Source organism: Molossus molossus, unplaced genomic scaffold (assembly GCF_014108415.1).
Source record: "Molossus molossus isolate mMolMol1 unplaced genomic scaffold, mMolMol1.p scaffold_m16_p_8, whole genome shotgun sequence".
In the NCBI taxonomy this organism is placed as follows: domain Eukaryota; kingdom Metazoa; phylum Chordata; class Mammalia; order Chiroptera; family Molossidae; genus Molossus; species Molossus molossus.
This window is the reverse complement of record NW_023425402.1, coordinates 46,015,711-46,038,365: the sequence shown is the minus strand read 5'-3', so window position 1 is coordinate 46,038,365 and position 22,655 is coordinate 46,015,711. Positions and strand designations below refer to the sequence as shown.

At 40.2% G+C, this 22,655-nt stretch overlaps 1 protein-coding gene across 7 annotated transcripts in view; it reads left to right on the top strand.

Moving 5' to 3' along the window:
- The first annotated feature begins 3,572 nt into the window (after positions 1-3,572).
- Positions 3,573-22,655, top strand: part of SNAP91 (synaptosome associated protein 91) — a 130,470-nt gene continuing 111,387 nt past the window's right edge. For 3 of the 7 annotated variants that reach the window (XM_036247944.1, XM_036247948.1, XM_036247946.1), the window contains exons 1-2: positions 3,573-3,817; positions 4,639-4,795. In XM_036247944.1, coding sequence (XP_036103837.1) covers positions 4,666-4,795 — 130 coding nt within the window. In that variant the 5' untranslated portion in view covers positions 3,573-3,817; positions 4,639-4,665. Of the gene's footprint in view, positions 3,818-3,979; positions 4,268-4,638; positions 4,796-22,655 lie in introns of those variants that run through there. The other 4 variants (XM_036247949.1, XM_036247950.1, XM_036247947.1 and 1 more) reach the window with 2 other exon arrangements.

The window sequence follows — 22,655 nt, the reverse complement described above, 5'->3', positions numbered from 1 at the left end:
GAACTAATAGCAATATATGTGACACAACATCACTATTGGACTATTGAAGAACCACTATTCTACACTATTTCCTTATTTCATATAAATTACCTAATTTGTTGGCATATTGTTGTTTGTAACATTCATATCCTTTTAATGTCCATAGATTCTATGTACCCTTTCATTCCTAACACTGAAAATTTGTGTAATTTTTTTTTTTTTCCTTGAGCAGACTGGCTAGAAAGCTTATCAATTTTATTGATCTTTTTAAAAAGCAAGCTTTGGTTTCATTGATTTTACCTGTAATTTTCCTATTTTCATCAATTTTATTTTCTATTATTTCCTTTTTTCTGCTTATGCTAAATTTAATTATTTTTTCTATTTTCTGAAGGTTGGAACTTAAATAGTTGTTTTTAGGTCTTTATTCCTAATATAAGTATTTTAATGCTAAAAATTTCCCTCTGATCCCTGCTTTACCTGCATCCTACAAATTTTAATATGTTGCGTTTTCAATTTAATGTGAAAGTTAGACCCATATTTAGAATGTGTTGCTTAATTACAAATATTTAGAGAATTCTAAATATCTATTATTGATTTTCAGTTAAAATCCATTGTATGATTGTAATCCTTTTAAATTTATGAGAGTAGCTTTATGGCCCAGAACATGGTCTATACTGGTCAATGTTCCATGTTTACTAAAAAAAAAAATGGCCCTGGCCGGTTTGGCTCAGTGGTTAGAGCATCGACCTGCGGTCCTGAGAGACCCGGGTTCGGTTCCCGCTAAGGGCGTGAACCTCGGTTGCAGTTTGTCCCCGGCCCTGGTTGGTCGTGCGGGTGGCAGCCACTCGATGTGTTCTCTTTCTCTCTGTTCCTCTCTCTCCCTCCCACTCTACCTGAACAAAAAAAATGGGAAAATGTCCTCGGGTGAGGAAAAAAAAAAAATGTATTCCACTCTTGTTCGATGGATTACTTATAAATGTTAATTAGGTCAAATTGGTTAGGATGGTTATTTCACATTATCTATATATACCCTTACTCATTTTTCTGTCACCTAGCGTATCAATTACTAAAAGAGTGTTGAAATCAAGTATAATTGTGGATTTCCCTTTTTCTCCTTTTAATGCTATTAGTTTTTGCCTCGGCCTATTTTGAAGCCCCATTCCTAAATATGTAAACATGTAGAATTGTTACATATACTGGATGAATTTTTATCATTATGAAATGTATCCCTTGCAGCTGTAAGAAAGAGAGAGCCCTTACCCTTGGAGAGGACCTGGAGAGACCTGGAGAGTATTATGCTCAGTGAAACAAGCCAGTCAGAGAAAGGCAAGTACCACATGATCTCACTTATTTGTGGAACATAATGAACAAAATAAGCTGTTAACAAAAGAGATCCAGAGTCATGGAAGTAGGGAACAGACTAACAAACCTCAGAGGGATGGGGTGGTGGGAAGAGATAAACCAAAGAACTTAAATGCATATATGCACAATCAATGGACACAGACATTAAGTTGGGGAAAGCAGGAGGGGGGTGGGAGCGGGAAGGAGGGGATCAATGGGGAAAAAGGGGGGACATCTGTAATACTTTCAACAATAAAAAATAAAAATTAAAATAAATAAATAAAATGTACCTCTTTATTCTACTAATATGTTTTCCTTATTGTCTGATATTAACACCACCACTCCAGCTCTTTTGATCTTATTTGCTATTAGTAAAATGCACCAATTTTAAGTGTACAAATGGATTAGTTTTGAGAGATATATGCAGTTCTGTAACCATCATCACAATCATGATATAGAATATTTCTATCACTCCAAAAAGTTACTTTCAGCCTCTTTGCAGTCCCCTCCCTGGCCCCTCGTATTAGATATGCTTTCTGTCTCCACAGTTTTGCTTTTCTTAGAATTCTATTTAAACAGAATCACACACTGGCTGGTTTGGCTCAGCAGTTAGAGCGTGGGCCCATGGACCAGAGAGACCCAGGTTCAGTGTCCGCTAAGGCACGTACCTCAGTTGCAGTTTGTCCTAGACCATGGGTGGCAGCCAGTCGAGGTGTCTCTCTCACGTCAATGTTTCTCTCTTTCTTTTCCTCCCTCTCTACCTCCCGCTCTATCTGAAGGTAAATGCAAAAATATCCTCTGATGAGGGTAAAAAAAAAAAATTAAATGGAATCACAATAAGTAGTGTTTGGGGTCGTACTTCTTTGATTTAGCATAATGCATTTGAGATTCAGCCATGTTGTTAATTTGGTCTTTGTTATTACTTAGTATATTGTGTGGATATAACATTTTTTCTTTATCCCTTTACCATTAGAATAAAATTTGGGTTTCTTCCAGTTTGGGGTCATTATATGAAGCTACTACAAGATTTGAGTACATATTTTTAAAAAATGGAGATGTGTTTTTATTTCTCTTGGTTAAATACTTAGGTGTGATATTGCTAGATCGTATGGTGAGACTGGTATTTGAAACCTAACAGTGGTAGTCTTGAGTAGTCTTTTCTTTAGTCACCATGCTTCCAATTAATGCTAGAGTCAGTCCCAAGAGTTATGAATACTGAACATTGTACCAGGTGAAAGAGAGGAGAACACAACAAAACCTTGATTGTATATTTTACAGCTTAGAATCCAAATAGAGGTCACCTGTAGCGAGGAAAAAAAAAATATCAAGGAAAATTACAACTGAAGTTCTAATTTTGATTCTACTTTGAAAACTTAAAAGATTTTTTAGGTTAAGGTAAATAACAATTTTTGAAAATGTCAACACGTGAAACTATTAACAGAGCCCAAATCCCTATTTAGAAATTCATGTCTGCAATTACTTTTTAAGGGTATAAAGAGTTTTCCTTACACACCCAAATGATTACTGCGAATATGGTCTGGGACTCGACTGATGGCTTGGTTCATCATTCGTCCTTGCAGCCGACCTTAGTATCCGTTTAAGCCCAAAGTGTCTAGAGTAACCTGCCCACCCAGGCTCCCAGTTGTTACTGAGACAAGTAGAGGAGCTCCAAGGAGTTGAGGACGCACAGGTAACGGGTGCAGTTGGCCGGTAGAATCTGACATTTTAAATCGCCCTGACCTTCTGGGCCATGGCTGCCTTTGACAGTCGGGCGTGTTTGACAAAATGTAGTGGACAAGGGGCTGGGATCTGTCAGGCAAAGCGAGACCACGCCCTAGCTTGGCCCTCACCGAGCGAAAACTCCAGGACCCAGGACCCGCTCCCGGGCTGCGCCAACGCCCCCGCCCGCCCGGGCGCATCCCGCAGTCGGCGGGCAGGTGTGTGCGGCGCGCGCGCCTGAAGTGCTTGCCGGGTGCGGGTCCAGCGGGCGGAGGGGCTGCCGGGCGCCTGGCGGAGAGTGGAAGGCTGGGTGGATGTCGGCCTTCCTGCCTCCCGCCTCCATCTCTTCTCGCGCTTACCGGGGATGCTCGCGACGCCCCCCTGCCTGTGCGCTCCCCGCCCGAGGGGGCGGCGTGTGTGAGTAGCTGGGAGGGGGCCGCCAGGAGCTCGGCGGAGAGCTGCCCGGGTTTGTCCTCCGCCGTCACCTGACTCGTTGGAGCAGCCACAGCTGAGGTGGGGGCGGGGATGGGGACGCAGCGCGGAGTGCTAGAGAGACGCGGCGCTGGCGGAGGAGGCGGCGGGCGGGCACTGGCTCCTGGGGCCACTGACGGCGGGCGCAGGGACCACGGAGCTGCGGGCAGGGGCTGGGCCAGGGCTGGAGGTATCGCGCCCTGGGGCACCGGGTCCACGCGCGGCCGCACACACCCACCCGACGCGGCTTCCTCTGGCGGCCCAGGCTCGTTCATCTTGCGGCGGGCGGCGCCGCTCCTGGGGCGGGGTGAGTACCCGCGCCGGCCTCGGCCCCCTCCCCCGTGCAGGGCCGCGCAGCGCGGGGATCGGGAGGATAATCCTTGGGCGCGGAGAAGGGCAGCGGCCGGTGACAGCGCCGCGGCGCGCTCGAGGGCCGGCGGGGGGCTGGGCTGTCAGCCCATCTCTGCCCCGCTGACAGGAAGGGCGAGGCGCCGGGAGACTCGGGCTCCTCCGCAGAGCGGAGCGGTCCCTGCAGAGGGAGTTTGGGGGCGAAGGAAGGGCCTCCGTGGAGCTTTGGAGGCGGTGGCGAGGGCATAACATGGCGCAACCTTAGGATAATCTCCACTGCGACCGAGGGAAGACGAGCCATTGCTGCAGCAGCGGGAGGAGGAGGGAAGCGGCCAGGGCTCGGGTGTCCAATTCATTCTCCGAAGCCTGCGGGCTGCAAGGTGGCCTCGCTGTGGCAGGGAGCTGAGAGGTGGGCACCGGTGGGCGCGACGCCCAAGGAATGACACCGAAGCACGCCGGTCTGGCACCCGGGAGTCAGGTTGCAAGCAAAAGGCTGATTGACTGGGGGCGCCGAAGGGCTGAGGCGGGACTGGGAGGGGATGGTGGCACGATGCTGGGACCCGAGCCCGCACTGGGGTTCTGTGACGGACCTACCCTTGCCCAAGAGCCCCTAGACCGCGTTCCAGGAGCCTGGCATAGCGCGTTGCTGGCTCCAAGAGGGTACCAGGGCGGGGATGGAGGAGAGGGGAGCCGCCGTGCGGCAGGAGGAGGCAAGGCCTGGGTGTTCCGAGGGTAGGGTCTGTAGTTTAAAGCAGGACCATCTCCCCTACTTTCCCGCAGAAGAGGCGGTAGACGCGGCCAGAGAAGATGTCGGGCCAAACGCTCACGGATCGGATCGCCGCCGCGCAGTACAGCGTGACAGGCTCTGCTGTAGCAAGAGCGGTTTGCAAAGCCACCACTCATGAAGTGATGGGCCCCAAGAAAAAGCACCTGGACTGTAAGCATCTCTTTATATAAGTGGGACATGCGCATGGCAGAGGCGCCCTGGATGCCGGCGGCGCGGCCTGGGCTTGCTGTCCATAATGCTGCAGCCTTCAGAACTCCCAGCGGGGCTGCCCCAGAGCTCAAAATCTCCAATCCTGGAGGTGTCGCCTTGGGTCAGCCCCGAAACCTTGTCTTTGAGCCATTTTTTTTCACCTCCTGTTGACCTCCAAGGTCTTAGTGGAGAAAAAATACTATAAGATTCCATGAAACTGCACATTATGGATTAGAGCATTTTTCACCTCCCCTGGACCCCCCTTTTCCACACTCTTCTCCTTCTCCAGGTTGGAGGAAATCAGGAGTTGCACAGTCATAGCAACGACAGAAATAAGATGGATTTATGGAAGGTCAAACTTATCACCCTAGTTTCCTAAATACATTTGGATAGTTTTCAGACGGTGTCATCTGCTGAGATTGTGTGTGTGAGTGTGGGTGTGTGACTGTGTTGCACATAATCACACCAAACTGAAATGAATTCTAGCTATTGAATGAGGAAATTGCACTTCATAGATAATGGCGATTTCATTTTACACTTCCTGGCACACTTCTTTGTCCCATTCTCAGAAGCTGCTGGGCAGCATGACGAGGCTGTGGTCACAAAATGGATGTGCTTTCCCCACGGGTGGTGTGACTTTAGATGAAAATATTTAATTCATGACTTTTTTTTTATATTGGTTATTTGATGGAAGAAAGTAGTTTCCTAATCTATATATTTCTGAAACAAATGTTTTATTTGATTAACAGGCAATCTTTTGTTATTAAAGGGCAAAAAGAGACACTTAGAAGACAGCTTTCACCTGCTTTGGGTAGAGAGGCTCCAACTAAGGCTGCATCAGAATATATTCTGTAGTTGCTATTCAGTCTTTTTGACGTGCTTAGGATCTGCCCTGTTATGATGTTTGTTGGTAAAGGTCAGTGTTGACATGAGAGACACAGAGATAGCCATACCCATTTCACACCTGGCATCCCTGCCCATTTTCTGGTTTTCTTTTGCTTCAGGCCTTCCCCAGTGTCTTCCATGTGTAGCTGAGGAAATGGCGCCAGTGTTAGAATGGACTCTGGTCCTATCTGTGTAAGCTAAGCTTGATGAAGCTTACCACGGACATCGTAAGGGTTATCCAGCCTTGTGAACCTGTTGTCTCATAAAATTGAATAATTTTGCTTCTAGAAGCGTGTCTGAGAGGAAAACGCCATTATCCCTTTCCTGAGGGAATTCTTAACCATGTTTGTTGATTGAGGTATCACGTGTTATTATGTGCAGCACAGGGTGAGAGAGGCCACCAGGGCCAGGGCGCCTAACAGAAGTGGAAATTATAAATTCATGACCAGCTCGCTTTGCTGCAGCATGCTGAATCATTTAGCCATCTTTCCATCAGTTTCCCCAACTCTGGAAGGGTGACTCATGACGGTATGTGTCAGTTTAGCAAATCTTCATAATAAAAAGCTATAGTTTGTGAATGTGCTAAATGCAATGAAAACGATGGCTCAGTAATGTTGATACGCCTTAGAGAACATTCACAGGTTTTAGTATTTCATTAAGACATTTTCAGATAAAGACTGACTTTTCCATATCTAAATATGTGGTCAGTCACCTTAATCTTTTAGGTTTCAAAAAGTCCCTTCAAATTTTTTCAAGGTGAAAGGTTTTCCAGTATTTGTAGCATATGTTAGTAGGTGGGGTGATTTTGGAGATGTGGAACTTAGAGATAAGATTACATATTTAAAGAAAGCAACTGAAGTAGGAACTGCTATTGAATTATTAATGTGAATAATCATACTAGCTAAACATTTATTGAACAGTTACTGTATGCCAGGCACTGAGCTTTACATGATTAATTTATCACTGCTTAATTGGGAGGGTAATTAACTTTCACAGCTTTTAACCACTGCACTTAACTGCCATCTGTGGTTTATTTAGTAATATTCTCTGTTGTGGGGTGGGGTGGGGTAATCATATTAGCCTAAATATTCTAGTCTTCAAAATACCCATCCTGTTTTCAAGGCTTTGTGTGAAATTGAGCATCACTATCCATGTACTCATTGCAGTCTCTATGAAATGCATGAAAAAAAGTTAATTCTGTCTAAAAAATTAGCAAAAAACAAGTACTGAGAAGCATTGGATTTTCTTTTTAACATTTTACTTTTCCACTAAGCATTAATTTTCTTCTCTTAAAGCCAACTTTAGGATGGAATTTGGGAAAATAGATATCACATTACTGATACCTCCTAATTTAAGAAAAGATGATATGGAAAATCGGAATATACATAATGTTATCTTTATATACATTGTAAGAGAGCATCTTCACCCAGAATTCCTTGTGAAGTTCCTTTGAATAACAGTAGACTACCTTAGTAATTTATTCATAGGTTTTCAGTAACATACCAGTTATAAAAGTGAGTTACACCTGTCATTAAAACATACAAACACATACCTAAGTACTGGTTTAAAAGATAATTTTTCTCTTTAGGTTCATAGGCCAAGAAAATTATTGTTAATTATGGTGATTTATAAAATGATGCTTAATGGTGCATGGTTTATACATTTGAAGAAATTATTTCTTACTATCTGGGGCAGAATTACATACAGTGAGAAGGTGGAAATTTAAAAAACTCTAGAAATATATTCTCAGATTTTTTGTTTGTTTGTTTCAATAACAGTATGTTTCTTAGAGGAAAATATATTCATAAAAAGCTTTACCATAATCAGCAATTTAAAGGATATGGTTAACCTTTATAATCTACTAAGGATTATATATTTTAAGGTAATTTTTGATTTTGCAAAACTTTTACTCCATACTCTACCCTACTATAACAATGTTGCCCTATGCCCATAAAAGTTAAACACCTAACCAATGTTAGTTTGGCATTAGTTTTTCTGGGTCCATCTATACATCCCACTTCCTTTTCTTAGTAACTATGTACAGATTTGGTAGTACATAAAATATCCAGGACTCAGCAAGTATTTGCCTTCGTGGTTACATTTCTAAGCAGCTTTTCAGAAATCATAAGTCTAAGGGGTCCAATCTGTGTGGTCCTGCGATGTTCTCAGATGATGTGCAGCATCCCAGGAGGGAAGAAAAGAGAGCATGTGAGATTTGGGGGTTGGCAGGATCCAGGCAAGCAAAAGAGGTGCCAAGAGGCAGGTTATAGTAGGGAACTTGCTTCAGAAATGACTTAAAGTAACTACGCAGGCTTTATTTCAGCTAGTGGAAAATTGGGATTCTTTTTCCTGCATCTTTTTACTTCCTAATTTTCTTAGAAATCTTTTTTTTATGGTATAATGTTAAATATATTTGAGTCACTCTTGATATTTTTTTCCTCTTTGGGAATCAATGTGGTTAGCAGCTGTTTTCTTAGAACAAGTGTAAAATTGGTAACTCAAATTGATGTTTTAAAAGTTGTCGTAGTGATTTAAAAAATTGTACATATGGGAAAATATATAAAATTAGGTATGTAGTAGGTAAATTCATATCTTAATTTCAGTATTAGCTTGCAGCATTTTAGATTAAAATCTAGATTTTTGGTACATTGCCATATTAGTTTTAATGTTTAATAAATGGTCACTGAAGTCTTATTTGTAATTTAATCTGAGCACTTAGTTGCCATGGATCTCTCTCTCTTAGCTTTTCACAAATAAATGTCTTACCTCCTCTCTTCAAATTGATCGATGCTAGGATAGGGTGTTCTTTGGAGCTTATCTTGGTTTCAATAACTTGGTAAAGAAGGTCAGAAGTGACATATAACCCTGTTCCCTCGGGGCCGAGGATGCTTTCCTTACAGTTTTATTTTGGGTGACTCAGTGCCTGAGCCAGCAGCTACTAAGAGAGACTTCAAATATAATCTTGGTGCAGTTAAATAATTTGAAGAGCCACACTTTTTGCCACTTAAAATATTGTAAATTTCTTTCTCTTTACAGAGAAATATATTGTTTACTTGTGAAGGGAAATGTTGGTTGTTTTTTCTTAGGTGTTTATGTTATGTGCTCAATTGTTTGCTTCTCATAAAGGGGAGAATAGTTGAAGGGCATACCAGTGTCAACTGTGTGGTGACCACACCTGTAAATAAGAAGTGATGAAGAGCACCAACCAGAGAAAGAACTGTACCCTGAAGCCCACAGCCTTTCTATAGCTTTCTTTTCTGCTCTCCCAAGTGTGTGAGGATCCCCGCACCCTTCCATGTATGCATCAGGTTTCTCTTATGCATTTTTATGGAGGACCTACTGTCTCCTAAAGGATTTTGTGATGTACCATTCCTGGCTGCTCTGGAGAGAGAAGCTGGATCATTGCCTGTTTTGTGTGGTTTTATTTTTTGGCCTTGATTATTTTCTTAGAGTTGGCACTTTAATTTTCAATTATAATTCTCCTTTTTTTTACATCGTTTATTCTCTCTGTCATCAATATGTTAACCTCTCTTTCTGTTGCTCTTATAAACATTTTCAAGTATGTCCATTTAAAACAAGCAAAACCACCTACACACAACTCTCCTTGGACTCTGTGACCTTTTGCAGTAACTAACCGGCCATCCCTTGCTTACTTTCACAACCAAACTTCTTGAAACAATAACTCACCATTCCAAAGAAAACAAACCCAAATGTGCCCCTCTTTGGATATTCTGTGTCTTCGATTGGCTTACTTCATGCATGAAAGATTAGAATTTCTATTAGGAAGTAGGCATTGCCCACCCAGCTGCCCAAGCCACAAACCTGAGAGTTATCCCTCATCTCTCAAGTCCAGTTAGTGATTACTTACTAAAAACTCTCTGAAATCTCCTTCTTGAGCTGTCTTCTGCCTTGGTTCAATCAGTAATAAACCTTACCTGTAAATGAAGATTAATAATAGTACTGACCTCACTTTTGGTGAGGAACAAGTGAGATCATGCATGTAAATGACCTGGCCTGCAGTTTGACACATAAATGTGGAAAGAATATCACTTATTACTCCCACTAACCATTACTAGTACAATTGTTGTTACTGTTGCCGCTGCTACTACCATTACTGTCACTACCACCACCGTAACAACGGATAGGCATAACCCTTAGTGATTTGCCCTTGCTACTTGTCATGCCTGTTTTTTGCCTCCTCCTTTCAGTTGCTTGTTTTTACTTTAATTCCAACTTTCCTCTTTGATAATTTGCAAGCTATATATATATATTATTTCTGTTTTTTTAGTGATTACCCTTAAAGTTTGTAATATGTACACTTAAAGTCTAAAGTAGATCAATAACTCTTTTTTCCCCCCCAAACAAATGAAATTTAGAAATTTTTAACTCCAGTCACCTCCTTCTTACTTACATGCTATAATTGTTCACTGTTTAAATTGCACCACAGTTTTGTTTGTTTTTGTTAATCCTCACCTGAGGATATTTTTCCATTGATTTGGAGAGAGTGGAAGGAAGGGGGGGGGGGGAGAAACCTTGATGTGAGAGCGAGACATCAGTTGGTTGCCTCCTGTACAACCTCAACTGGGGCTGGGGATCAAACCTAAAACCCAGGTATGTACCTTTAACTAAAATCGAACCTGTGACCCTTCAGTCTGTGGACTGATGCTCTAACTGCTGAGCCAAACCATTTCTATCCAGGGCATAATTGCACTATAATTTTAAACCCCAAACCTAGATATTATTATTCAATATAGCCAATATTTATCTAGATAGATCCAACTCTATTTCTTTGATCTCCATTCTTTCATTATATCTTTACCATTTTGAACACAAATCATTTTATACTCTGAATCTCATAGATTCATTACATGAAGTTCTGTTTCTGCTATTAGTTTTGCCTGACCCTCACTCATTATTTGTTTCCTCATGTGTTTTGTCATTTTGGACTCTTCAACCACGTTGGCTGGGACTTCATCTGTGGGAATCCTGAGAAGCTTAGGATCACCTAGAGAGGATTTGTGTTTGCTTCTGCTAGATCCCATAGTGCTACTTTCAGTCTTGGGAGCATCTTAAGTTGATTTCTGCTATTGAAGGTTCATGTGTTGAGCTACAGAAATATTGTCACATTATGTGTGCTGTCCAGATTATATTGGGTGTTACTTAATATGTGGTATATCATATTACTTTAGTAAAATCTGAAAAATCTTAAATTCTGAAATGTGTATGACTCTGAGGATCTTGCCTAGAGGAGTATGAATCTGTAGTCTAAATCTGAATCACAGTCTTGGGCAGGGGGGAAACTATGGTTACAGATGGTAGAGATGGAACCAGCTTGTTTTCCTATCCTCTGTCCCCCGCCAACCCCTGTCCCCAACACAAACACCACAGTTCTTTCCTGAGCAACTTTGAAATTCATTAGATTTACTATACTCTGTATTATTTGGGGGCCTGTGCACATGCTGTTTCTGTGTTTAACATATTTTAAAAATCTCATTTCCTTCTCAGTGCTTAGATGGGCCTCTGTGCATATATCCCTGTCACATCACAAAGTTGTGGTGGGATTCTGTTCAATGGTGTTGTTTTCTTTCTCTGGTCTGCAGTTGAGGATGCCTTATCCCTCACACCAAACATAGCATGGGAGCAGGTTTTGGTAAACATTTACTGAGTGATTTTTTTATTTTTTTATCCTCACCCGAGGGCATTTTTCCATATTTTGTTCAGATAGAGTGGGAGGGAGGGAGAGAGAGAGAGAAACATTGATGTGACGGACACATCGAGTGGTTGCTACCCGCACGACCCAACCAGGCCCAGGGACAAACTGCAACTGAGGTACATGCCCTTAGTGGGAACCGAACCCGGGTCTCTCTGGACCACAAGCCGATGTTCTAACCGCTGAGCCAAACTGGCCAGGGCCGAATGATTTTTTTTTTTTTTTTTTTATCCTCATCAGAGGACATTTTTCCATTTTTTGTTCAGATAGAATGGGAGGGAGGGAGAGGAAGAGAGAGAGAGAGAGAAACATCAATGTGAAGGGACACATCAAGTGGCTGCCACCCGCACGACCAACCAGGACCAGGGACAAACTGCAACCGAGGTACATGCCCTTAGCGGGAACCAAACCCGGGTCTCTCTGTACCGCAGGCCGACGCTCTAACCGCTGAGCCAAACTGGCCAGGGCTGAATGATTTTTTTATTACACATTTCATATTTCCCAAATTTTAGGCCTTTTTTTTCTTATTTCTATTTTAAAATTTTACCTTGCCTTGCTAACCTTTTAGAAGAGTAAGGAGTTACAACTTGATCCATTTTCTCTCAAAGTTATGAATAGAGGTATAATACTGAAGGAAAACAAACACATAAAGAAAACATTAAATTGCCAATGTGGATGGTTAATGTCTATTTCCTGATAGTCTCTCAACACTTACATTCTTGTAATATGATAAAAATTTAATTTGGGGAAAATTATATCCTTGACATGAAGAGTTTTTTGGCTGTGGAGTTAAAGCATATGTGTACTTCTCTTGGTGCATGCCATCAATGATTAGATAGCTGTTAATTAGATATTAATACCAGAGAAAATTCTTTGCCAGCATTTTGTGTGTGTAAATGTGTGCACACATTTATTTTAGTTTGTTCTGTGTTGGTAGCATTGCTTTTCTCCAAACAGGGCCTTAAAAACTAATGTATCCATAATGTATCAGTATCTATTTTATAATTCATAAATATATACCTTATGAATAGTAAGGATAGTTACAGAAAAAAAGCATTATTTCAGAAGTAGCTATATACCCTCAATTTTTATCAAAGTCGTTATGCACTATGTCTATGGTGATATTATTCACTAACATGATAATATTCCCATTAACGACCTGAGGGTTTTAGAAAAGCAGTAAGGAAACGGGACAAACTTAAGCTAAAACTTTGGATTGTTTTGCCTTTGTGAAGAGAGCAATAAATGGTAGCATATTTAATTTAGTTTTTAATGCCCTGTTTGGAGATATTAGGAATTACGTTCAGTATTGAGGCTTTCAGTAGCTTATTTAGCACAATCCCATTACTTATTCATTTAACAAATATTTGGGTATTTCCTAAATGCCAGGAATTGTTCCAGGAGGCAGGGATACCATGGTGAACAAGATACACACAGCATTTGGCATCAGAGAGCTTGCAACTTAGTAGGGGAGACTGAAAATGAAAGAAATAATTACTGGTGGTTAAAAAGTACTGAGTTTTAACCGGGGAGGCAAAGACTGCAGTGCAGTCCATTGCAGAGGAAGTGATGTTTAGGCCCAGACTTCAAGAATGAGCGGGGTTTACCTAGGTGAGGACAAGGAATGCTGCATTATCTCATCTAGGAAGAGGCTCGGAGAGCGAGGCACATTTTAAGAATTTAAAGAACTTAAGGGTTGCTGCAAAACTGAGTTGAAAAGGACTGAGAATGTTAATAGATGAGACCTGAGTTGCGAACAGGGGCCAGATCTGGAGGGTCTTCTAGGCTGGAGAGAATATTAGAAGTTATCCAACCTCTTCATTTTCACAGGTGAGGAAGCTGAGTCACAAAGAGGCAAAATCACACATTCTACAGGTGTCAGTACCGAATAATTCTTATCTGCCTTCAGCAGGTGCCCTAATGGGTCCTTGTTTTTTTCCCCTAGTTCTGACTGCTATATATATTCCAGAAAATATCCTCCATGTAGGTTGTATGAGAAATGTAAAAATATTTTAACATCGATAGAGAGATAGATATGTGTGTATATGTGTATGTATATATAGTACATGCATGTATACACACACATACCCAGATTCACATACACTTAAACAGTCTGAACTCAAATTCACCATAAATGCAAACATAACCCAGGGTACTTCTGACACAGTGCACAGCACACGTTAGTCCCCAGAGGTGTTCCAGGACTCGCTTCGTTAGTCTTACTCCTCTCTATTTTGTTGTTCTTGTTGTTATTGTTAATCCTCACCCTGAGGATATATTTTTTCCATTGATTTTTAGAGAGAGTAGAAGGGAGGAAGGGAGAGAGAAAGAGAAACATTGATATGAGAGAGACACATCAATTGGTTGCCTCCCGCACGACCCCAGCTGGGGCCAGGGATCAAACCTGCAACCCAGGTATGTACCCTTGACCAGAATCAAACCCTAACCACTGAGCCCACCCAGGCAGGGCTAGTCTGACTTCTTTTTGTCTTTTCCCTCTTCTTGTCTGTCGCTTGGTTCTTGGGTCATGGTTTTGACCCCAGAGAATGCTCCTGATGCCATTGGTAACTATGAAAACTAAAAAGATTACAGACTTAGGTAATTTAGTTAAAAGTTTTCTATAAAACTATGTGTTAAAGCAAACTTCAATTTAAAGGCCATTTAGTTTGGACTTATAATTGTGGTGACATAATTTATAATATTTTAAAACTACCCATCACTAAAATCATAGAATTTTATAAATCTGACTTAACTATTTAAAATATGAAATAAAAACCAAAAATAATCCCCAAAAATAATCCCCCCAAACTCACCATATACATTAAGTATATCTGAGTATGTTCATACTTCACTGGGTTTGTTTTTAGTCTTTCAACACCAAAGGGGAAAAAAACTAAAGTTATTAAAATTTAGATTAAGTAAATAGCCAAGTGAAGAATTTCATCTTTCTCCTGTTCTCTGCAAAGCCAGTTGTTTTCATATCACCACGTGCTCTGTAATTCCTTTCCTCAAGATAAATATTAGAAACATGTCAGAAAAGATTCTATTGATTCTTCCATAAGAGCTGAAATAAAATATTTGGAAACTTCCTATAATCTCACTGTCTACTCGATTAGTGCCACATGTACAGCTTACAAACCCTCTGTCATCTAGCTAAATCATTCAGTTAGACCAAGGCTTTATGAAATTCTGTTATTTTTGTCTCCCACACCCCCAGGGTTGGAGTGTATTCCGTGTATTCATGCTTTTCTGGCCTCTTCATTAGTATTTTGACATTTCACATTCTGGTTTTGGCTACCTTTGAATGAGCATGGCCTTAGCCATGGAAGGTTCCATGGAGGGCTGATTGGAGGCTGTGCTAATGAACAGGCTGAACTGACTGTTTAACACCTGCTTCTCCTCATGGCTTTGTGGTTCTCTACTTGTTTCGTTTTGTCCCCCCCCCCCCACTAGAGTTCTCATCATGGTTCCAAAGGAGCCACTTAATTTTCAGTTGTACTTGATTGCGCTGTGTGAAGAACTGTGTGCTGTAGTAACATTACTCTGTCAAGGATCTGTTCTGTAAACGTATCTCAGTAGAATGGAGATTTGACTTTGGTCCTTCTAAGGGATTGTACTAACAATTTCATTTAGTATGCTGTAAACTCCAAAGTGCTTCTTCAGCTGAGTTCAGTATTACTTTTTCAGATGGAAAAAGAAGAGTATAAATTGTGCAACCATTTGGGAGGGCCTCTTGGCAGTATTAATCAAACTTCTTGAAAATCCTTTGACCCAGCAATTTGACGGCTATAAATTTATCTCCGATAAATGAAAGGAAAAAAAAGAAAAAAAATGCACTCAAGGATGCTTGTAGTAGCAGTGTGTATAGGAATATACAACTGAATACACCTAAGTAGTTAATTAAAAAGTGATGTGTAACCAAACAATATGATACTGGGCAACCTTGAAAAGTGAGATTCTTAAAGTATGTTTGACATGGGAAGATGATCTATGAGATGTGATCTGATTTTCATTTTTCTAAAGTAGTATGTGTATGCCCATAATATATATATTTTAGTAAAATATGTGTCAAAATATTGTCTGAAGGTTGAAGGATTTTTACTTTCCACTTTATATCCATATTAACTATGACCATTTTGATTGTGGGTTACAGGGATATATATCCAACTAGTTCAGCAAAGAGAGGCTCATTTTGGCCCTTGTCACCAATCCGTGGGAAAGCCAGGGAGGAAGCCAGGCCTCTCTGGTCCTTGTTCAGGATCCCCCTCCACCTCCTGTTTCTCTTCCATCCACTTCACACAATAGTGGTAGAGCACCTGCTTCGTTCTCTCGAGAAAGATGATGGACTAGAGCTGCCAGGCTCACATCACCGCAGCCTCACCCACAGAAAGGGACTCTCTCCCTATGCTCAAATTTTGCTAAATCAGAGGGAAGAATTCTGATTTGCTTTGCTCAGGGCATGGTTTGCCTGTGTGAGTATGTGGCATGAGACTATGATTGCCAGTCTCAACCTGCTTAACTGGGAATTCCAAGAAATAGTGCTCTGATACAGTTTTATTTCTTGCTCACATCGCAGTCTTCTGTAGACAGCGGGTTCCATCTAGGGATTCGCTCACCTAGGGTTTCAGAGTCCTCCAGTGGATTCTGCCATCTGTCTAACAGAGGAAGGCAGACAGAACAGGAGTATGGTCCAGGCCTACATGTCATTTTACCAGTACTCCATTGGTAAGAACTCATTGGCCTCACCAAAATGTAGCAGAAGGTGGGAATGAAGTCTAGCTGTGCGACCAGAAGAAGGAAGTGGGAAGGAACACACAGCATTGACTTTACTATATCCAGGGGAAAATAAATTGAATTACAACTTGTCACCTATACCTTAAAACTCTTATTTTGTGCCATTGGGATTGCCAGAGATCTCACTGCTGTCAGAATGTGGTTGCTATTATCTAGCAATAAGCTAGCTGCTGTTAAGTTTTCTTTCAGTGATGCTGGGTAATTCTGGAAATGATGACTAATAGCTGGCCAGCAGACTCACTGTATATTCTTCCATCCTTGGTAGACATTGCAGCTTGATTCTGGCACTTTTCTTCAAATCTTTGATTTGGCCTCCAAGTGCATCCCTATACAGTGTTTTGGATTCCTACTGTCAGTCAGAGGTGACTCTTAAGATGAAACAGATTAGCCATTACTTTCTAGGCAATGTATGCATACTGAATACTAAAACAAACTGCTCGCTGATTTTACCTAAACTCCTAGAGTTGGCATTCATCTTGGTTGGTTCCAAGCCCGGGATTCATTTGTCAGTGACCTTGTCTTTAAAAGCTAATGATTCAGTCCTGGTCGGTGTTCCCAATGATTAGAGCATTGGTCTGCACACCAAAGAGTCACAGGTTTGATTCCCAATTGAGGGCAAGTACCTGGGTTGTAGGTGCGATATCCAGCAACCAATCAGTGTCTCTCTCACATCAGTGTTTCTCTCTCTGTCTCTGTCTTTCTCTCTCTCTCTCCCTCTCCTTCCTTTGTCCCCACTCCCCCCTTCCACTCTCTCTAAAAATAAATGGAAAATATATCCTCTGGTGAGGATTAACAACAACAAATAAGCTAGTAATTCAGAGATCTGTGTGGTTAGGTCATGGGAAGAGTTCTGCCTTGGTCAGTTTAATAGCAAAATGGTGACTTTATATTTTGCATTTAACAGAGACAGTTATATAGCTATTGTGAGACAGAAAAAAGATGTTTTGAAATTTTGTATTTAAAATCTAAACTTTCTCGAGGCATCAAGTTTGGTATTAATCAATTGCCTTAAAATATAAGTTATGCTAAGCATATTTGAATTTTAGTACCAAGAAATTTTCTATGAGTTGCTACTCAGGTACAAGTACACGGGTATGGTTTCGTTCTTGATGTAAGATGATTCTTGATTCACTTGTTTGATGTTTAATGCATTAGCAGTCTGTCTTTTCCTGTAAGATTTAAGTGAATTAAAATAAAGGGTCAATTGCTATTAAACTCACAGACCCCTCTGCAGAGGGAGATAATGAGGCCCAAGGAGGTTAGAGACCATCCAAGGTCACATAGCTAATGAGGGGAGGTGTCAGGATTTTATCAAGGGTTCTAACTGCAAGACTTTTTTTTCCCTTTGCATCATGTTGTCTGAGTCTCTAGTGTCACAAGTAGCAATAATCCCAAACAAACCCCATTAAAATACCATATGATTTTACATCCTTGGTTCAATTTATTCCTAGGTATTTCTTCTTTCTGAAGCAATTATGAATGGGATTGTTTTTTTAGTTCCCCTTTCTGATAAGTTCATTATTAGTGTATAAAAATGCAACTGATTTCTGGATATTTATTTTGTATCCTGCTACTTTATTGAATTCATTGATCAGTTCTAGCAGTTTTTGTTTGTTTGTTGTTTCTTTGGTTTGGTTTGGTTTTTATGTGTGTGTGTGTGTGGAATGTTTAGGGTTCTCTGTATACAGTATCATGTCATCTGCAAATGAGAGTTTTACTCATCATATGAGTGTTTCAGGGAATTCAGAACTGGTGATCTAAAGGCAGATCATTATCTAATTAGCTAGATGGACAGAACCCCTGCAAAGGCCGTCCTCTGTTTAGTGTGGGTGTAAGTGGAGAGGGTGGGTACAGAAGCATATTATTGAGCCAGTCTAGCCCCTCATCAGTTATGCCTTTTGATGATTTGCTCCAGAGGCCTTTATTTTAACATACTTTTTAATTATGGACTTTGGGAGGTGGCGGAAGGTACAGCAGAAGGAGTACTGATTTGTGATCAGAGGACCTATTGTAATTGCTTTCTGGCTGTGATCTTGAACCAGTTAACTTAATTGGGGATAGGGGGGTCAGTCTCTTCTATTCTAAGGCATCATGGGGTTATGGTAACATTTAAATAAATAGATTTATTAAAAACAGCAATAACAACAAACTGTAACCCTAAATTACCTTATAAATTATTGTTGTTGGAGGAAAAAGTATTTTGCGTCCCAACGGTTATTTTACTAGGTATCTTTCAAGTACTTTATGCAACAATAAATATGCAAAGTGAGCCCACCCCAGCAGCTCTGTGCTTATCTTTGGCATTTACTTAAGAAACAATAGTGTATTACTAGAAGATATGAAAAGATATGGGGCAATTGAACCCTCACTATGTGGGTTCATGATCTTGTTTTATTCTGTTGAAAAATGTTAGTACTGATTATCAAAATATAAGTATAACCTGTGTTTGACTAACATCTCCTAAAATACATTATTGAGACTTGGTAAATAAGTTTAGACTTAGCAATTTGTAGATATTAAACTTTTCAAAAATAGAGTCTTTCAGTGAAAAGGAGGGGTGGGATAATTACTTCCTTTAAAAAGTAATGGTGGCCCTGGCTGGTGTGGCTCAGTTGGTGGGGTGTCATCCCAGGCACTGAAAGGTCGCTGTTGGGGCACATGCCCAGGTCGCAGGCTTGAGTGCAGGAGACAGCTGATGGATGTTTCACTCTCACATGGATGTTTCTCTCTCCCTCTCTCTCTAAAAATTAATAAAAATATTTTTTAAATAATGGTGGTTGTTCATTGAAATGTTTAAGATATGTAGGAAGTTACACAGCTAAAATACGTGGAGTGACTGTTGTTAGACCTAGATTCTGTATGATTACAATTTTGTTATAGTTGAAGACATGAATAGATGAATAGAAATGGAGAGACACAATATATTGTTTTGCATTAAGCATTAATGATTTGCCCTTGAGGAAAGATTCTTTTTAAATATTTAGAAAACAATTTGAACTGATAACAAAATTGATTTAAAAGTGAGATCAGTTTCATGGTGAAGCTCAGTGAATCTTGTATGTACTAATGGTGAAATTCACCTGAGAGATTTTGACAATTTTTTTAGACTAATAGAAAGGTGAGCAAAACTGCAGAACCATATAACAAAATTTATTCAATAAATAATATTAAGGACACTAATGTTTATTGTTTGGATTGAAGACATTTTGAAAAATTGTTACCTGGATAATTGAATCATTTAAAATTTTACATATAAAAATTTAGACCTTATAGCTAACAGTAAGCTATGTGGTTAAGAATTTTCCCTGGCTGGTTTGGCTCAGTGGTTTGAGCATCGACCCAAGGACCAAAGAGTCTTAGGTTCGATTCCAGTCAAGGAATCCATACCTTGGTTGCAGTTCATCCTGGCCCTGGTCAGGGTCGTGCAGGAGGCAACCAATCGATGTGTCTCTCTCACATTGATGTTTCTCTCTCCCTCTCCTCCCTCCCTCTCTATCTGAAGATAAATGGAAAAATATTCTCAGTAAGGATTAAAAAAAAAAAGAGTTCATAACATTTAATAAAATATTGGACCAGGTACAGTATAACATTAGGGAGGTTATAATTCATAACGCTTGTCAAAATTTTAAGTAGGTCTAATTATGAGCTATTTTATTTATTTATTTATTTTTATCCTCGCTCGAGGACACTTTTCCATCTTTTGTTTAGATAGAGTGGGAAGGAGAGAGAGGAAGAGAGAGAGAGAGAAACATCAACATGAAAGGGACACATCGAGTGGCTGCCTCCCACACGACCCAACCAGGGCTGGGGACAAACCGCAACTGAGGTACGTGCCCTTAGCGGGAACCAAACCCAGGTCTCTCCAGACCGCAAGCGGACACTCCAACTGCTGAGCCAAACTGGCCAGGGCTGAGCTATTTTGTTTTTTTAAATATTTTGTGTGCTTTTTGTTGTGTATTCTTATAACTGCAAAAATTGTCTATTAAAATCACAAAAAGAACAAACATTTGCCCTGTCTTAGGAGTACCATTTTTGAGTTAAACTTTTAATCTTAAAACTCAAGAATTAAGAAAAAAACACCTCAAGAATTAATTATCAATAGTAAGATCATTTGAGTTGAGCCCTAGCCAGGTAGCTCAGTTGGTTAGAATGTCATCCCGATACACCAAGGTTGTGGGTTCGATCCCTGATCAGGGCTTATACAAGAAGAACCAATGAATGTATAATTAAGTGGAACAGCAAATCAATGTTTCTCTCTCATTTCTCTCACTCTCTTCCTCTCTCCCATCCCCTCTCTCTAATCAATTTAAAAATGATCATTAGAAGGGGGGTGGGGGGAGTGGGAAGAGGTAAACCAAAAAACATATATGCATAACCGGTGGACACAGACAACAGTGTGGGGAAGGGGGAGTGGCAGGAGCCGGGAGGAGGGGGTCTGTTGGGGAAAAAGGAGGGACATCTGTAATAAAAAAAATCAATTAATATTAATGTAACAAAGTGATCATTAGAGTTGAAATGCATAAGAAATGAATTATTAGCAATTTCTGGATCTCATATTAGGACTCATATTAAATCTTGGTTATTTTATTTTATTTTATTTATTTATTTTTTTATTCTCACCTGAGGACATTTTTCGATATTTTGTTCAGATAGAGTGGGAGGGAGGGAGAGAGAGAGAGAGAGAGAGAGACATCAACATGAAAGGGACACATTGAGTGGTTGCCAGCCGCACGACCCAACCAGGGCCAGGGACAAAGGGCAACCAAGGTACACGCCCCTAGTGGGAACAGAACCTGGGGCTCTCTGGATCACAGGCCAACGCTCTAACCGCTGAGCCAAATCGGCCAGGGCTAAATCTTGGTTATTTTATATAATGCTGTTATATTGTAGTTTAAATAATCTATATATGATATGACAGTTTTTACAAATATTAATATCTTTCCCCTGCTAGTTTAATAATTATTTTTGGACTGTGGTTAATAGGGGAACCAAACTAATACTATGGATTTCATTTTTCTTATAGTGTATAGCAGAAGAGATAAAATTGAAGCATGTTAGGACATGAGATAGAAAAGCAGAAATTGCCGCCCTGGCCGGTTTGGCTCAGCGGTTAGAGCGTCGGCCTGCGGTCTGGAGAGACCCGGGTTCGGTTCCCGCTAAGGGCACGTACCTCGGTTGCAGTTTGTCCCCGGCCCTGGTTGGTCGTGCGGGTGGCAGCCACTCGATGTGTCCCTTTCACGTCGATGTTTCTCTCTCTCTCTCTCCCTCCCACTCTATCTGTACAAGAAATGGAAAAATGCCCTCGGGTGAGGATAAAAAAAAAAAGAAAAAGAAAAGCAGAAATTGCCAAAATTATAAAACTTGCCTGTCTCTCTTAAGCTAAAGTTTTACTATTCTTTGTGTCCAAACTCACTCCTATGAAAAGTACATTGGGTTTTGTATGGTCAGCCTTTTCTTTCCTTGGAGGTATGTCAGTCAGTATAGATGTCACCAACTAAACAACATGTTCAGTGTATCTATTGCTTTAGCAGAGAATTAAGTATTTTATTATTAATGTGTAACTGAGCTGAATTCTGTTTTCTTAGACCTACAAACCTTTGAACAAGTGCTTCCTAACTAGTTTTAACATCTCAAAATATGTTCTAGTCTCATTTGAGTTATGCAGCAAAAGGAGGATAATGAGATCACAGGTCTCAAAACTGTGTTACAAGAGAGGTATGTTTGTCTGAATCACAATATTATTCATTCCTTGATAAGGGATTTTTTCATCATAGTAGTATTAGGAGGTTCCCCCGGGAAATAATTAAAATACTCAAATTAAGTTATTGCTTTGTGACCATAATCATTTGGAAAATCCTCAGTATATAATGTTCCCTTTTATCCTTATGTTCAAGAAAACTTACCTGAGAGTATATTTTTATGTTCTTGTAAATGTAGAGAAATTTTAACTAATTGTTTAGTGATAAGGAAAGGCAGAAGGAAATTAAGATTAATAAAAACTTTTAACATATAAAATATAAGGTAAATAAGAAATGGAAAAGAAGTAAAAGGAAAAAAATGAAGAAAATGATAGCAAACCACTTAAGAGAAAATTTTATAACCTGAAGAAAATGTGGAGAGTCAAATGTCAAAGTAGAATGTGTAAAATAGAAAATATTGAAAGGTGAGGCAGCTGCTACGAATAAGTGGGAGGTTTGGAAACCATTTGACATGGATCAACAGAAAAAGAAAGATGTAATATTTATATACATAAGTTTTTAAGGAATGATGTCAAAGGCTTTTGTTTAATTGTTTTCTAAATTTTGGTAGTTCAATGGAATGTGTTTCTGATCCTAAATACATTTGTGAACTTTTGAATCATAACCCCTTCGAAAGCTGGAAACTATTATTCTAGATTTTGTGTGAGTCCCTTTTTTGTACATCTTATTTGGT